Genomic DNA, 18566 nt, shown 5'->3' with positions numbered 1-18566 from the left:
TCTGTAAGTGTTTAGGATGAAAGATTTTTTTATGTGGTTGATGAGTTTTTAAAGAGGCCTTTTCTCCTAACAAGACTTAATTCATTTTCAAAATATGCAAATTATTATGGACTCTGAAAGGCCAAATTTCTGCTTTATTTACACTAATATAAAAAAGATGAATGAATACCTCACTTAAATGGTGTTGCCTCTGTTTCATATTACAATTGTGCTAAAAGCACTTGAAACAATGAAGACGTTGGTGTTTTGAAATCTTTTTGTCGAAGCACACAGTGTTTCCATTCTTTGTGCTGGAGGGAAAGCTGGAGAGGGACTCCAGAGGTATTGAGTTCCCTGTATCCATCATTTTCGACGAGTTGGGACCTTGGAGTAGCGCCAGTAGCGTCTGTGCTAGCCAGCCGTAACTGACATTGAGTGCATTGTTTGCAGTGGGAAGCTCACGGCTGTGGCCTAAAGGTACATTCCTGAGATCAGAATGCTGTTTGAAACACAAACAGCCTTTGTGCCCTCGCTGCTCTCTTTCCCTGACTCCCTCATCCACATCAAGCCTCAAGAACTAAACTGCCTCCTCTCGCTCATGTGTCAACATGTGGGCTATCATTTTACTCACACCCACCCACCCACACACACACACACACACACACACACACACACTTGTCATTTTGATGATGAGGTCCAGGCAGATATCTAATCTCTTGGAAAGAAGCTGTAGTCAAAAGCTTTTTCTAAAACAAACAAGGTATTCAGATTTTTATTGACCTTTCTGATGGTCTGAGAAAGAAATCAGGAATATAGAAATACACATTCAGGGCTGCTTTAAGAAGAGCTGCTGACCTTAAATTTTGACTTTCCCCTACAACAACCTGATCCGTTGATTTTTGTTTTTGAAGTATGTATTGTAGTGGCGGAAGAATGTCGGCAGCATTGATTAGAATCAGGAAATGTCTGCATACCTGAAGCTCAACTTGTCTCAATGAGTAAGGACATTTACATGAATAACAGTGCTGAAATGATTAGCCAATTAATCGTTTTTTAAAATCGTAGATTGACAGAAAAATTTGCGTGAATAATTTGGATAATTGTTTGACATTTTTTAAGGAAAAATTCCAAAAAATCACTGGTTTCAGAGACTTGCTGGTTTTCTTAGTTTTCAACGATAGTAATCTGAATAGCTTTGGGCTGATGGTAAGACAAAACAGGACATTTGAATATGTCAACTTGGTCTTTAGCAAACTATGATGGGCACGTCTCATGGTTTTCTGACATTTTATAGACCAAACAATGAATTGATTAATGGAGGAAATAATCAGCAGCTTGATCAATAATGAAAACAATTGTTATTTGCAGCCCTAATGAGGGTTTAACAATGCGTTTTTGTCATTGTGGTCGAGGTCAGTCCAGTCAATACCACCAGAAAACTATGATTCAAACCTGTGAGAGATGAATTTACAGACCTGCTGATTGTTTTTTGTCCCCTATTATATACTTGCATTGTCAGTTGTGAGCCTCTCTATAATCAACAGTAAACTTCAGATTTTGGTGTCCGTCCCTCAGAATCAAGGAGCCACAGACATAAACTCTTTACTGATTTTTTGCAGAATTATTCAACAGCTATGCAGTGAGAAATCCATCACAGAGGAAGCAGAGGTTTCCAATTTTGCCACAAATATCTACAGTTGACCAGACTGCAAGGCTGTGTCAAGATATTGGGATTTACATGCAGGGAGAAACACTTCCTGGGAAAACTGTGGCTTCACATTTATTACCCATTGCCCAATGCAACATCTTGACACGTGTTGAAAGTTCATAATGGAGATGGGGGGGGGGAAACCCCACTAACTTACGCAAACACAGCAGGTTGAGGAAAAGTTGGTCAAGCAAGAAAAAGCGCTAATCACAGAAAAACTCCTGGAGTCCACTTAAAATCACAGTTTGAATATAAAATATAACCAAGGTTGAAGTCATTCAGGTTTAACTGATATTAATATGACTACTCTGGGTAGGATTAATATCAGATCACATGTTAAGGCAAGACACTGCAAATAATAGTGCCAGTGCTCTGATTCACCGGCTTAGCATTTGACAGCGTATGATGTAGTGCAATAATATGAGGGAAGTTAGCCTTAATGAGCGATTATATTAAACGATGTTCACTGAGTGTCCTGTTGTACCACAGTTAATTTGTACTCAACTGCTCTGCTGAGGAAGAGTTAATAGGATGTGGATGATTAAATTATCAGTGAGGATGCTGCACAGATCACTAGCACTGCAGGCATGAAGTTGTGGAGTTCAATTTATTATTGTGCAGCAGTGCAGTCACAGTGGCATTATCAGTTATCTACAGGATATTACAGTATAAAAAGTTGCTTATTGGGGTGTCATGGTGACTGAAGCACATATGATCGCAACATCCCCAGTTCGATTCTGGCTGGGGGTCTTTGTTGCATGTTTTTCCTCCTCTGTCTCCTCTATCTTTGGTTAAAGAAAAATGCCTCAAAAATACTTTAAAAAGGGATGTTTATTTTAAAAATCAACACTACAGCTTTGTTTATAGGCTCTAAATGCACAGCAAAGTGCATATACTTTAATTATAAGTACTTCCTAAATTAAAATGTCACTGAAACATCAGCTGGGGTATACCATGTCATTAGACTTACATGGCTTTTAGAATTGCCCATGTAATGCAGTAGAAGTCAAGGGATTGTATTCAGTAACCTAATTTAAAACCAAAGGTGGTGATCATAACTAATATGGATAAATATTAACAATATTTTCATGAAAATCTTATTTTTCCCTTATATCCCATTACATACTTTTTAGGATGTACATTAAGAAATTATGATGAAAACATGGATAAAATCAATTTCTCAGATACTAAACAGGGAGGACTGCTCTTCACTGAATCTGCTCTCCAGCACACTTCTCTGTGAATGGAAAAACAATACTTTATTCAATAGAGTACAACTCAAATTTAAATATTTATACACTAAAAACATCAGTTGGGGTATAACTTAACCATTTCAATAAACCCTATGGTTTTTATTACCCTGCATGTCATAATGCAAAATAAGCCATGGGATTGTGTTTTGTAATATTGTAAATTAAAATTATGAACCAAAGCTAATACAGACAAATATCAACAATATTTTTAGAAAAACCTTGTGTTCTCCCCTTTAAAATCCCACTATTACATACTTTTAGGGTGCACAAAATGATTTTATAAATTCTGCGAGCATAAAAAGGTTTAATAAACCAGTTCCACAGAAAATAAATCAGGAGGGCTGCTCCCTGTACTAAATCTACTCTCGAACACATTCATCCCACCTCACCTTGTATTTCTCAAGACCATCTTCCTCCCACCCTAAACTCCCGCCCATCGCTACGTAGTAACCCACAACAAGTGGTCAACCAATGAGAAGCACCTCGCTAATGTGTGGCGAGGGGGCTGAGGAACAGAAAGACAAATGCTCAAAGGGGAGAGAGTAGAGGACCAGTTTGCGACCCACAAGGGTTGTTGTTTTCCCCCATGCAGTATTTGTTTGCACTCCCGTGCGCACAAGGACTGCTAAATGATCCAGCGCAGTCCCCCAAACGGCTCTCGGGACTTGTCCGCCTTCGCTTTTTGGTGGAGATCCGTTAGCAGAGAGGACGCAAGAGGGAAATCGCTGAGCTGGAGGCAGTTTTTTTTGCACGAACTCAGAATCGTTGCGATGGAATGAGCCGCTGAAGAAACTCTCCTCAACTTGTGGAGAACTTTTCTTTTGATGTCTCGTTTGCTCCTGTGAGTTTCTATTTTAGTTTCCATCCCAGTCATGTATGGATAACGGGAGGTTCGCTCAAGAATCCGGCTCAAATGGATCAGCGCTGACGGGTTTATGGAGCCGGGATTACACAGCGCAGTGCCAGCCTGTTGAACGCCCACACACGGGCCTTTCACACACCAGCTGCCTCGGAATAAATAAGACTCTCCAGTGAAGACACTATCCATGGAAGTAGTGTATAAGTTTTACATATGACACTGCTGTGAGTTTTACCGTTTCTTGCAGCCAGAACAATGGCACGCTCTGGCTTAATGGCACAGAGCGTGTGTAGATCTGTTTGGCCTCTTGGTTGTGTGCTCTTGTTTTTTGGCTACTTATCCGTGGCCTCGCCGTCCCACGGTCGGCGGCTGATATGCTGGCAAGCCATCATGAACTGCCAAGCCGAGCCCGAGTGCAATTACGCATACGAACACTACTCGCGCGCGTGTGGCCCCGTGCTGAACGGGGACAGGAAGAAGTGCCCCAGCCACTGCATCTCCTCGCTCGTCCAGCTCAATCTGACCAAAAACGGGCCGGCTCTGGAGGACTGCAGCTGCGCCCACGATCCGGTGTGTACGAGCACCAAACGCGCCATCGAGCCCTGCCTGCCCAGGACTACCAGCACGGGCTGCACGGAAGCTCGGCGCCAGTGCGAGAGAGACCAGCAGTGCAGCTCCGCTATGCACGATTATTTGAACCACTGCGGGAAACTTTTCAGCGGGGCGATCTGCACGAACGCCTGCCGACATGTGATCGCGAATATGCGTAAAATACCCAAGGGTCAGCAGCTGGACACTTGTATGTGTGACGGGACGGAGAGGGCCATCTGTGAGTTTGTCAAGAGCAGCATGAAGGCGCTGTGTTTTGACTCGCCCGTGAGGGATGAGGGCAGCGGGTCCGACTACGGCCAAGATCCAGATTATGACGACGACCCATCGGATCAGGATTATCCAGAGGATCTGGAGAGCGGAGCCTCTCTCCCAGCGGCCCACTGCGTTTTGACCCTGTTGGCATCCATTTTGGCTCTATTGCCCCTCATTTAGTCCCCGGGTTCATAATCTGCCCCATCTATTGTCCGGATAAAAGGCAATCTAAACCTTTTGTCACTCATTGACCTGCTACTATTGTGAAAGGTTAGAGCCGCAAAGACTAAAGGAAAGGGTGTTTGGCGCAGGCCTTGTTTGAACTAAGAGTTATAGACGCTGAAGGATATCAAATCAGTATATTTTCTATGCAAATGAGACCAGAAAGATATTTTGAAACTGCTCTCTTATCAAACTACACCACTTCACGGCTCTCCAGATGCTTTGCTTATGTGATAAGCTAAATTAGATTGTCTCCTTTCTCTCAGTCACGGACTGATAGTAAAGTTGTCATGATAGAGACACAGTTGGCTTGTTTTGGTAACAATGCAATGTTTAATCAGTACATGCTGTGCACTGCCAATCTCTCTCTTAAAAAAAGAAAGAAAAAGATATGAACTATTTTTATATGACACTGTTGCCACTTGGCACCAGGTTATCTGATTTACAAGTATTTAATGCTGGAATCTATGAACTTGTAAATAGATGAGGATTTAAAGTGAAACAGTAATTTATTACATGCCACCTAGTTACATCCAAATGTTCATCATGTGAATAAACAACTGATAATTCCAGCTTTAAAGGGAAGTTATTTTGACTGTATTCTCTTCAAAGATAATGTGCATTGTATATATGTGTATAGCCTATATAGATTTTTTTCAGAGAATCCTCTATGTTGGAGGGAATGAGATGATTTATTCACTGTGTATAGCCTAGAGAGAGAAATGTCTAAATCCACTGTATGATTGCCTTAATGATATACTTTTATAGAAGGCATAAAGGAAACTTGAAGATATCATTCTTGACTGTGAGTTATTTGTTGATTTTGCCACATCACATCGTTGATAGTGAGTTGTTGTGCCTTAATTTAAACAGAAAGAAAACTGTTTTTTAGTAAGTTTGAAAACCTTTTATAACATTTTTGTTCCTCGGTCAGTCTGGGTTTTTGTTAACAGTAGGCAAAGCTATTTTGCTATAATAACACTGGCAGTCTGAGCAAAGATGACCCTTTCTCCCCTTGAAGTTACATCAGTTTGGAGTAACTTGCTTTATGCATACAAGTCAGTCAGTTAACAAAAATACTGGAAACATAGAAGTGTGAGAATTTTATTTTACACACACTTATTTTTAGTCCTTAAAACCCCATTAAACTTTGCATAATGGTTAAGGTCAGATGTGCATGAAATGAGCCACTTTAAGGATAAAAGCAACTTAGTTTAAATTAAAGTGCTATGTGTTGGCTATGCTCCTTAGTTTGCTTTTACAGTACTGATTAAGGGGGTTTACTCAGCTAACAACATACTGTTTATAAATCCTGTTGCTCGTGAAGATAAAACTGAGATGTCAATTTCACTCATTTACAGTAACATTATTTTAATATTGCAGGGTGTGTGTGAGGTGATTATAGCAGTTTTACTCTTTATTTTTTGTCCCATAAAGTGATATCTCTGGTCTCTTTCAGGTCCTTCATTACACCAAATACAGCTGTGTAACAACCTATTACCTTTTACACTCCTGTTCCTATAACAGCAGTATATAGTATACGTATATATATGCTCATTTAAATTGCAGGCCAGCTTCCACTGTTGAATGATAGCCTAATGACCAGTAATGTCTTGATTTAGCTGGCTGTTGTCAAAAGCAACTGGCACCATAAATCAACAAATGACCCCTCCCCCCCTCCACCACCAGCACCAACACCCTCTGCACTCAGGTATCAGAATTTACAGTCACTAGCTGTTAAAGGTACAATCTATAAAAACATTTTATCATATCATATTTTTTTTTTTACAATATTAAAATTATATGCAAATTATATGCATGTTTTACTCCAGTTTTATACACATTACTGATGTAAACAAGCCTTTTACAGCATCAGACACATTAGCTTGAATATAGCTGTTAGTATATGTATTTATTTATAGACCTGTCAATGACAGATTTCAGTCCTGTGGGGGCAGCTTTGTTGTTAAATTAGATTATGGATCATTTCTTTAATTGGCTGGAATCACAAGGTACAAGATGCATTTATTTAGGTTTTTTTATTTACATAATCATTTATGCAGCTATATGTACTGTGAGTATGCTTGTATTATTATTTTAGCAGAACTGTTATTGATATTATTTTCATGAAATATTGCAGATCATCCCACCCCTCTCTTTGGCCGGCTTCAGGGGCTTTAAATCAGTGATTTGCTGCAAAATGTTTTATTGGAGGGGGGACAAGGGCCCTCCAGCTGAATGGTTCGAGGAGAAGTCGAGTGGCATCTTTGTCATGGAAATGTTAAGCACATAATAGTTGGGTAGCACAATAGCGAGGCACTTCATTCTTTCAGGCTGGCTTGACACCTCTGGAGAGCTGAGCGGCGGGGAAGCATGTGGGAACGATCTGCTGCCACTCGGGTCTCAACCCTCCACTGCAAGAAAAGAAGAAGAAAACACATGACAGGCCTGGTGAGGGATCTTTTCATTTGAAAACAAACTTAACAACCCCTGTGCTTTTGTTAATTATCTTTTCTACCTTCATTTGTGTATTTTAGTACCTCCTACTTTTTTGCTTCAAGAAATGACCAAAAAAAATAATACAACCTTTTATACAAAAAGCCATTTCAAAACATTTCTTTCCCCCTGTTTTTACATCTTAGACATAACAGTAAATAAGTTGCATTAAACTAAAAATCGGCTGTTTGTATGCTGATTGCAAAAAAAAGATCCCCAAATTCTCTTCATAAGTGTGGCTCCTAAATATAATTTGTCAGTTTCTTGCAGTGTCAGTATGCGGTCCGCCGTGCATGAAGCTTTCCAGCAGGAGAATAGCTCTGTAGCCCAGCCATTCCTCCCCTCCTCCTCCTCCTCCTCCTTTCTTTTGCCTCTCGCATTTGTTCAGGTATTTTCAGCACTTAGAAACAGCGCAGCATGTGTTGATTAGGCTATAATAATGCACAGTGTGTGAATGGATGAATGAGGAGCAAAAAATCTCACAAAACTGGCCTGCTTGTCATAAAATGGAAATGGTGTACAATGAGTGCTTGAATTCATTTGTTGGTGTAGCACTCACAGGGAAAATGTTTGACTTTTTTTAGGGTTTTATAGGACAAAGGGCATTTTTCTTATCATGGTATGATTTTAGTTAAATAAAAAGATGTGGCTGCCACAAAAAGTGCCTCAGAAATGTGAAAAGTTACCACAGCAGATTTTTGACAACATGCTGCTGTCAAAATGCCCTCCTCTCTTCCTCCACAGAGGGGGGGGGGGTCTGGCTTGAATTTACAAACTGTGGCTGTTTGTGTTCCAGCTCTTTGAGCATGTGTAAGGTATCTCTGCCATCAACTTTGCTTCAGTGAGCTCAGTTCACTTCCAAGCCCTGTTTCTTTGGCCTCCTGAACAAAACGGCCCACACTTCACCCCATGCAGATCACTTCACCCCTTCACCCCATGCATATCACAGCACAATGTTTACAAAGGTGCAGCTCTCTCAACCACTGACGCTCTAGGTTCAAAGCTTGATGTCAACTGCTTGTAATGAGAACTATATAATAATCCTTAGTGTTTTTTTTTTTGTTTTTCTTTCTTTTTTCCCTCCCGTCCTCTACATTTATTTGCCAATGCAAGTTAAATAAGTTCAGCTGCCAAATATAACTACATGACTTCTTTATTACTCTTAGGGATATTTGACAACATGGAATATTTGACCTTAGCCCTACTTTTCCTTGCAGTGTTTTCAGTTAAGTCCTGGCATCAGCTGGGGTGGTGTTTTTTCATGCAGAGGTAAATGGAAAACCTAAATGGAACATATTCAGCTGGAACTTGTTTTACTTTAAAAAAAAAAAAAAAAATCCTCAATCAAAACAAAAACTCTGAAATGCTTCGGTGTGTTCTCTAAGGACTCGAGACTTGAACATATCTGCTGTTGTCATTTATAAATTTTAAGGTATGTAAGGTCTACAGCTCAATTTTTGCATATTTTACTTTTTCAACAATTATATGTATTTGTGAATATACATGCTGTATGGGCAGTAGTTCCACAAACAAGATTCTTGTGTCTAATTTTCACAATGATGAAACTAAACTTTCCTAATATTCAGCCTTCTCAGGCCTTGAAGTGAGCTCCTTACTCCTGGTGTACACTGGCCATATTTCTCACAGACATTTGTTTTGGCCTTGGCTCCATGCAAAGTTGTGCAGAAAGTGATGTAGAAATGGTTGGACAGTTGGAATGGCTGAGACGGAGGAGGAGGCACTGAGATGGAAAGTTCATTTGAAAGGATTTGGAAATAATCCCCTAAAGTTACCACAGGGTATTTGATGGAATGGGCTCCACGTTGACTCCCCTCTGTGCTCCTGCCATAGGCGCTCATTTGTTAAAAGGTAGTCATAAAAGAGGTATGTTGCTCTTAGCTGTTTTTCCTTGTGATTTTCACTTGGAATGTGTTTTGGGATTGTAAGTTATTTCAGTTCTCCAGATGATGCTCTCCTCCTCGCCCTCGTTTGGGGATCGCTCTCTGAGTTCATGCCATTCGAAGGAGATGCCAGTGACACGGCGAAGCAAAGATCATTGATTTTGCATCTCTCTCATTAGCTGCTTGGCCGATGCCGGGAGACTTTCGAGAAACTCTTGTTGTTTTTCTCCCTTCTATTTCAGCTGCCACTTTGATTTCATCATGCAAGACCTCTGCTGAGTTCACAACCCTTTGAAATCAGAAAAAGGCCTGTAATCCAGTTACTCAAGCTGCAGCCCGACTCCTCGGGTCCTGAGAGAAAACCTGCAGCACTAATCCCACTGTCACCAAGAGAACACTTTGGTACCTTACTGTTTGTGGCAGCCATTTGATATATTCGCTGTTTAAAATGTTGCTGGTTGCACACTGGTTTTGTTAGTTCTACTGCAATGCTTATATAGCTGGTTTAGTGTTGGAAAAATCAAAGTGATGATGCAAAAACCCCCTAAACCCTTAGTAGTTTAGCTACAGAAGAATAGAAAACCATTGGTTTGGTTTGGAAAAAGGCTGCAAATTTAATTTGTGCTCTTTAATTCTTCTGTTTTTTAAGAATTAAAGAATAGTTTTTGTATAGTGAATGTGAATTTAAAAATAACACAATTATCCCTATCTAGACTACAAATGCTGAGAGATTTATCCAGTTACATGTACCGCTGTCTCATTACAATCTGAATATTGATAAATTACTGTTCCAACCTAAAAATTTTAACAGTACAAAGCACACAGACCAACAACACAGCTCCCTTCACTTCACTTGTTAAGTAACTAGTGTGTAGTGAATGGAAAACAAATTGAGATTCTACAGCTTGAAGAGGGATTGTTTTTACAGAAGGAAACAAAACATATACCAGCAAGGTGAAAAGATACGGCCTGTGTTTGTGTGAGGTGTTTTTGCTACAGTTCGTATCCCAACGCTGTGGTCATGAAATCTGAATGATGGCTGGTGTGGTTAGACTGAATCAAATTATACTGGGCCTTGTGTGCAGAAAAATTGAACTAGTGAAGAACATACGTGTATTATATTACCAATAACTTATGAATGAATGAAAAAAATTGAGAAAACACTGTAGCACTGTGAGGAAATGCAAAATAACAGCAGTTATTAAAGTGGTAAAAGTAGTAAAATTGTGGAAATGAGATGGATAATTTTGAGCAGCCTCTGAGTGTTGAGAAAGAAAATGGAACTAAAATATAAATCGCTTCCACTAGCCCAGTACCATATCAATAGTGGAGACTATCTTCCAAAGAAAAACAATAGAATAATTTCAGCAAGTGCCCCAAAACACATTTGTTTAAGTTCAAGTGATAAAGCCTGTACTAATTATGTTGGGAGCAAAGGAGGAAGTCAGGTGACGTTACTGAGCGATAAAGTCCGCGTAGGGAGGTCGGGCTGGATGAATGGGTCAGCAAAACATCCAAAGTTGTAATCCTTAAGATTTCAGTGTTGGTTGATTTGGTGACATCCATGGTTACTGATGGTATCTGCAAATGTGGTTTAATACTACAAGTCCCAGAATACAGGAGGCAGCAAACACTATTTGACAACTAGTGTATCTGTTTACAGTGCAGCCAAACAAACTCACGTTGTAGAATCCTTGGCGGGAATGACAGACTCTGCCACTAGCAATGAAAACTACTATATAGAAAGGTATTATAGAATGTATACACATTGGAAGAAGGCTATTGCAAAAACCATAAATGGTATAAAAAATTAGTTTTGATTTCAAAAGGATTATAACTTTAGCACAGCATACAGCTGTTTGTTTCCTACCGACAGCTAACGTTGATTTCTTTTCACCATTATTATGATTGTTCCCTAACCTTAACCATGTGTTTTTTATTGTAACAAGGGCAATGACGCTCCCCTAACCTTAATGAAGTATTTATTTGAACCCGAACCATGATGTTTCCCTAACCTTAACTAAATACTTATTTTAAACCATACCATGACCTTTTCTTACACCTAACCAGGTTGTTTTTGTCCCCAAATCTAACTAAACCTTAACCATGGCATTGTCACATCATAAAACTGATTCATATGTCAGCAGTGATTTGTAACGGTTTTGGAAGGAACAGACAAATAATGTTGTCCTGCCGGTAGGGGCATGAACAAACAAAGTATTTTGTCGTTTAATTGGAGGACTTGTTGCAATAGTGAGTAATAGTTTTATTGTTAACCTAAAAGTCTTATAATAAACAGTGATTATTGGCTTGTTCTGACGGTAGAAATTGCATATAGTAAACAACCTCAACCAAGTACTGTATTTCTGTCTGACATACTTGTTTATATGAAACATAAATTAGCTGTGAAAGTAAATGTTTGTGTACAAACAGCTGAATGAAGAAGGGATAGAATGACAGATGGTCTGTTCACTTGGCAATGTTTTGTTTTGAGTAATTGGTATAGATCAGCCCTATCAACTCTCCAAGGATATATTATGGTCATTTTGTGCTGTAAATTCTACTTTATAGCCCTTATATTGAAGTGTTTAGCAGTTTACCGTGCTCTGTCTGCCCAGTTAGAGTGAAGCTGTTAGCCTGTAACAGCCAGCGGGTCCAGCTGCTTTGCGGGCTCGGGGGGACATTCCCAGCATGTTCACACATCATTGGAGGAGCTGGAGTGTTTGGCTTTCACTTTGACCACAACACAAACAACTTCACCAAATAAACAAAACATGAGGCAGGGGCCACAAGTGCAGCAGGACGCGGTCCAAGAGGCGCTGAGACAACGAGTCAGGGCCGCCTCTGTTTACTTGTGTTGGTGTTTACGTGTGTGTGTGTGTGAGTACATGCCGGTGTGTATGCAAATGCTTGCATGTGCAACTGGAAGTGAGTGTCTGTGTGTGGAGGATAGCAGTGTAGGTTCATAGTAAGATGATTTGTTTTGTTTCGTAGAAAGTGATGAGACTTTTCATGCTGTTTTTCTTAGAGATAGATGCACTAAAGCTGTTTAGCCACTCATCTCTTTTTCCCAGCATGATTACCCATAACCAACCTCTACCTCCAAAAGCCTCCTCTAGCTGTGCACTTTTGAGAGGCCTCCACAATTCAAGGAATTAGAGGAGAGGGGTAGAGGAAAGGGGGGAGGGGCAGGGACGAGAGACAGAGAAAGAGACAGAGAGGAAAACACAAAACTTGCTGACACGGGGCATAACTTAATTTCCACGGTAGGGGGACAGCTGTGCAGTGTAATCTGCCATGGCAGCCCATTCAGACTTCAATGGCAGGATTGACCCGCCAAGGAAAGCTCAAACTGCAGCCAGCCCCTTCTCAGTGAAGGAAGTGGTGACCGGGCCACCATTTATGGGCTTGTCTTAAAGAAACATACCCCTCTGGCTTGTTATTGATAACACCCCCAGACACACACACACACACACACACACACACACACATATTCAAATATTCAAAGCAGTGGAATTCTTAGCTGCCATAACATCTCAGGAGGCGCTTCCCAACAGCATTAAAGTTGTGTATGCACACAGCAAAAATATCCTCACTCAAATTTAAAGCTACCATGTGCCATTTTTGACCAGGAGTGTTGATGTTAAGCAATGTTTTGATGAGTGGGTCCCCGTTTACATTGTTCAGACAATAGAACTGCAACAAAAAATCAACAAAAAAGCTCATTCAGTCCACTGCTGAGGGCTCAGGCAAAACAAAATGCAGGGTTGTCCAGTAAGAAACATGGTTTGAGTGACGCAATGTGACGTCATGCAGCAACAAATTGCGTTGGTCAATCAAATATGTGCGAATGCAAATTTCTGGTGGATTACTTTGTGACATAATTTGTGACATATGTAATTTTACTGCTTACCTGGTGAAAATCCCAACAGAGGATCGAATTTCTGCCATGACAACTTTCCAGAGCAGGTTGAATCCTGTCTCATAGTACAAACGGCTGTGCAGTGTTTTTCCGTCTGTTAATCTATTACTTAAAGATGCCCTCTAATGAAATGTGAGAATTTGCTGCATTTTTGTCTTACATTGTAGTAAATGGAATTTTTTGCGGTTTTGCCCTCTTGGTCGGACAAAGCAAGAGGTTTGATGATGTCACCTTGTGATCAAGGATATTGTGAAGGGCATTTTTCACTTTTGTTTTTGTGTTGTTTTGTAGACCAAATGATTAATGGAGAAAATAATCAATGGATTCATCGAATAATCATGTTAGTTGTATCCCTAAAGCACATAAAAGTACACACACCATGGGATTACACATTTCTGTATATATTACAACAGTTTGTTGGTTAATGTGCTGGAAGACGAAGCAAGCTGATGCAAATAACAAAGATTTCAAAACATTTTAAAAAGGTTCTGCAAATGTTTTTATGAGGTAGGACATGCATTCAACACGTTTGTTGGGACAAAATGCATTTTGGTGAGAAACTTTGTAAACAACTGTCTATTATTTCAGTGAAAAAGTGGTATCTTTAAATATATCTTTTTTTCAGTGACAGATACAAGTGTTGATGAGGCGATTGTTTAAAAACTACCCAAAAGTGTCTCATTAACTTTAATAGGTGTGGCCTGGTATTAAAGTGACTTTTACACTGATTTTTACACACTCAACATTAAGTTAACACTGATTATTTTGCAGTCTCTTAGTAATCTACCAACAAGAGTCAACACAGCAACACAAAATATATAAACAGAAAATGTGCTTTCACCTTGACATGAATAATGAGGTTGTATCTTGGGAGTTGTGGGGAGTTAATAGTTTGGCAGTGGAAGTCAATAGGGGCCGGGGTCTCACTCCATTAAGCTGACCCCCAGGGCCACGTATTCATCCCTCACACATTCATTTCCTCTTTTATGCTCCCTCTCTTTTCACAGCGGAGGGCAGGCAGCAGTGCGGGCTCATGCAGAACAGCCTCTGTACAGACTGTAGGTCATAAATATGTTGGGTCGGTGTGTGAATTGATGTGGCTTTGTTAACACCAACACAAATGGGAGCCTTCATAGATTTTAATGAAAAGGCAGGCGTGGGACAGAGGAAGCTATGAAAGGTACTGATCACAACACTGGCTCTCAGTTTTATCCCTCAACGCATAGTTAACACATAGCTGAGTTAAATTTTAGTGAGTCTCTAAGTGTGCATCTGTGTTTATGTGTTATTTGGACAGTTATTCCATCTCCTTATATTGATAAATCTTAATGGGAGTAAGTGTTCAATATTCATAGGGACCACATATACATAACATGTAAACCATGTTATAACGCAGCCTAATCTCATACAGTATAAGGTAATATCATTATTACAATTGCATGATATTTATTCCTCAATTAATCTTTATACTGTAGATTTCTTAATGACTATAAGTAATTTATGTACTGTTTAATTTATTATAATTAATTTATGTACAGTGCAGATTAGTAAATGTTTCAGCTCAGTGTGTCATTCTAAACACTGGTTTAAATCTCTTTTCTTCCAGTTGTGCTCCCTGCAGTGGCATTTGTAAACATCACAAGTGAAATCCCAAGAGTAAACACATCCGAAAACCTTCAGCAGGCTGCACTTCACCTCAGCTGAAAGAGGTTCAGAGCAGAGGACGTCTCTGTTTGAAGTCCAACAAGTGGCAGTAAAAGAAGTGCTGAGTGTAACTTGGAACAGGAAGCAATAACTTGATTTAAAGGGACATATCCAAAGTAAACAAAAGTGTCTTTTTGCTGTTTTTGTGTGGATTTTGTAGGTAATACTTCTTAATGTAGCAATTGTTTTTTCTTTTCAGTCTTTTGAGTAAAATTGTGTCCTAAGTTGCAAAGTACAAAGGCACAAAACATGATGAATCTGTAATAAACTCGGATGACATGAGCTAACACATAATGAATAATTCCACTGGGGCTGCAAAGGCGCTACACACAATGGTCCAGTTTACCAAAGCAACTGAGAGCTAGGCTGGTGATTCAGGGTCATTAATAAAGCCCTCTTTGTGCTTCAGTTCATGATGGAGCAGGAAGGTTTTCAGATGTCTCTGCATTGTTTTAGGATGACAGATTGAACCCACAAGCTAAAAAAAAATAAGAAGCAGGGAAATTTTCTGACATTTTTCTAGTTCTGTGGTTGTTTGGAGCAGCATACTTCACAGACAACATGCAGCAGTAAAGTTTGTTAGCTGGAAACAGTAGTAATTAACTACTCACAAGGAAGTTATGTTATAACATGAAAATCATCTAATTTTGTGGCATTAGGATTTACATGAGAAGAGAGTTATAAACCCTGAATGTGTGCCCTCATTTCTAGTGTTGGGGCGTAACGCGCTACTAAGTAACACATTAGAGTACTCAGATTACTTTTTTGTTAAAACATAATGTGTTAGAAGAAAATCCCTGATGCATTCCCGCTGTTTGTGCTTCTTTCCTACTTCTTGGAGGGTACATTAGCTGCAATCCTACAGTTGTGTTAGTGCTCATGTGTAGCTCAGCTAAGTTAGCGAGATGGCAGAGAGGACAGCCTTTATGTTGTGGAAGTAAGTAAGCATTTACCTAGTTAACTGGTTGTATGTTGAAACATAATGTACTGTAAGCTATACGAGCCTGTCTTTGATTGTTTTCATAGAGGCCGCTATGCCTAATATGCCTCTGCCCAGATCGCTGTCAGATCGTTAGCAGACAAAAGGCAGCACAGGTCCCACTGGTCAGGTAAATAATAATAATAATAATTAATAAAAAACTTTATTTATACAGCAATTTTCAAAACAGTTACAAAGTGCTTTATAGAACAAAATAAAATAGTACACACAGTCAAGATAAAAACAACAAAGACTACAAAACCGACATAATACCTGATAAACAACAGTGTGCAATAAAAAATTAAATCGGTAAAAAGCAAGTAATCAAAGAGGCATTGAAACTAGACATGCAATAGATTTACTATTTTTTAAAAGCTATAAAAGTAAGTTTTGAGGAGTGATTTAAAAGAAGGTACTGAGCCAGCTAACCTAAATTCCTCAGGTATGGAGTTCCACAGCTCTGGGGCTCTAACAGAAAAAACCGGTTTGCTTTTGTAATGAGATGGACTGTGGGAACAGTTAAAAGGGTTCTACTTGAGGCGCGCAGGCAGCGACTAGGCTTATAAGACACGAGCAAGGCCATGTAGAGCTTTAGAAGTAATTAATCCATCCATCCATCCATCTTCTTCCGCTTATCCGGGGCCGGGTCGCGGGGGCAGCAGTCTAAGCAGGGACTCCCAGACTTCCTTCGCCCCAGACACTTCCTCCAGCTCCTCCGGGGGGATCCCGAGGCGTTCCCAGGCCAGCCGAGAGACATAGTCCCTCCAGCGTGTCCTGGGTCTTCCCCGGGGCCGCCTCCCGGTGGGACATGCCCAGAACACCTCCCGAGGAGGCGTCCAGGAGGCATCCGGATCAGATGCCCTAGCCACCTCAGCTGGCTCCTCTCGACGTGGAGGAGCAGCGGCTCTACTCCGAGCTCCCCCTGTGTGACTGAGCTCCTCACCCTATCTCTAAGGGAGCGCCCAGCCACTCGGCGGAGGAAGCCCATTTCGGCCGCTTGTATCCGCGATCTTGTCCTTTCGGTCACTACCCAAAGCTCATGACCATAGGTGAGGGCAGGAGCGTGAGATTGACCGGTAAATCGAGAGCTTTGTCTTTCGACTCAGCTCCTTCTTTACCACAACGGTCCGATACAGCGCCCGCATCACTGCAGACGCTGCACCGATCCGCCTGTCAATCTCACGCTCCATCCGTCCCTCACTCGTGAACAAGACCCCGAGATACTTAAACTCCTCCACTTGGGGCAAGGACTCCCCACCCACGCCAAGAGAGCAAACCACCTTTTTCCGGTCAAGAACCATGGCCTCAGATTTGGAAGAGCTGATTCTCATCCCAGCTGCTTCACACTCGGCTGCAAACCGTCCCAGTGCATGCTGCAGGTCCTGGTTTGAAGAAGCCATCAGAACGACATCATCTGCAAACAGCAGAGATGAGATCCTGTGGTTCCCAAACCGACACCCTCCGGCCCCTGACTGCGCCTAGAAATTCTGTCCATATAAATTATGAACAGAACCGGTGACAAAGGGCAGCCCTGGCGGAGTCCAACATGCACCGGGAACAGGTCTGACTTACTGCCGGCAATGCGAACAACACAGCTCCTGCTCCGGTTATACAGGGACCGGACAGCCCTTAGCAAAGGGCCCCGGACCCCATACTCCCAGAGCACTCCCCACAAAGCGCCCGGGGCACACGGTCGAATGCCTTCTCCAGATCCACAAAGCACATGTGGACTGGTTGGGCAAACTCCCATGAACCCTCGAGCACCCGATGGAGAGTATAGAGCTGGTCCAGTGTTCCACGACCGGGGGACGAAACCACTCTGCTCCTCCTGAATCCGAGGTTCGACTATCGGACGAATTCTCCTCTCCAGTACCCTGGAATAGACCTTACCGGGAGGCTGAGAAGTGTGATCCCTCTGTGATTGGAACACACCCTCCGGTCCCCTTCTTATACAGAGGGACCACCACCCCGGTCTGCCAGTCCAGAGGCACTGTCCCAGATCACCACGCGATGTTGCAGAGACGTGTCAGCCAAGACAGTCCCACAACATCCAGAGACTTAAGATACTCAGGACGGATCTCATCCACCCCGAAGCCTTGCCACCAAGGAGCTTGCCAACAACCTCAGTGACTTCGGCCAGGGTGATGGATGAGTCCGCCTCCGGTCCCCAGCCTCCGCTTCCTCTTCGGAAGACGTGACAGCGGGATTGAGGAGATCCTCAAAGTATTCCTTCCACCGTCCGACAACATCCCCAGTCGAGGTCAACAGCTCTCCACCCGCACCGCATAAGGTGTTGGTGAAGAACTGCTTCCCCCTCCTGAGCCGTCGGACGGTTTGCCAGAATTTCTTTGAGGCCGACCGATAGTCCTCCTCCATGGCCTCTCCGAACCTCTCCCAGTCCTGAGTTTTTGCCTCTGTGACCGCACGGGCTGCAGCACGCTTAGCCTGCCGGTACCTGTCAGCTGCCTCGGGAGTCCCACGAGCCAACAAGGCCCGATAGGACTCCTTCTTCAGCCTGACGGCATCCCTTACTTCCGGCGCCCACCACCGTGTTCGGGGGATTGCCGCCGCGACAGGCACCAGAAACCTTGCGACCACAGCTACGAGCCGCCGCATCGACAATGGAGGTGGAAAACATGGTCCACTCGGACTCAATGTCCCCAACCTCCCGGGATCTGG

At 41.8% G+C, this 18566-nt stretch overlaps 2 protein-coding genes across 2 annotated transcripts in view; both read left to right on the top strand.

The window, feature by feature from the left end:
- Positions 1-15097, top strand: part of LOC122875788 (zinc finger protein 37-like) — an 86077-nt gene extending 70980 nt beyond the window's left edge. The window contains exon 3 of the mRNA XM_044195304.1: positions 14811-15097. Within this exon, the coding sequence (XP_044051239.1) occupies positions 14811-14850 (40 nt within the window). The 3' untranslated portion in view covers positions 14851-15097. The remainder of the gene's footprint in view (positions 1-14810) is intronic.
- Positions 3454-5678, top strand: gas1a (growth arrest-specific 1a). Its single transcript, XM_044195371.1, has one exon. It carries the CDS (start codon positions 4055-4057, stop codon positions 4841-4843), a length of 789 nt encoding a protein of 262 aa, XP_044051306.1. The 5' UTR covers positions 3454-4054; the 3' UTR covers positions 4844-5678.
- Positions 15098-18566: the final 3469 nt, after the last annotated feature.

This window comes from Siniperca chuatsi, linkage group LG5, assembly GCF_020085105.1.
Source record: "Siniperca chuatsi isolate FFG_IHB_CAS linkage group LG5, ASM2008510v1, whole genome shotgun sequence".
Lineage (NCBI taxonomy): Eukaryota > Metazoa > Chordata > Actinopteri > Centrarchiformes > Sinipercidae > Siniperca > Siniperca chuatsi.
The sequence above is the reverse complement of the archived record's forward strand: the minus strand, read 5'-3'. Positions and strand labels throughout refer to the sequence as shown.

Excerpts from the sequence above, each read along its gene's own strand:
- gas1a (XM_044195371.1), top strand. The coding sequence starts at position 4,055 with ATGGCACGCTCTGGCTTAATGGCACAGAGCGTGTGTAGATCTGTTTGG.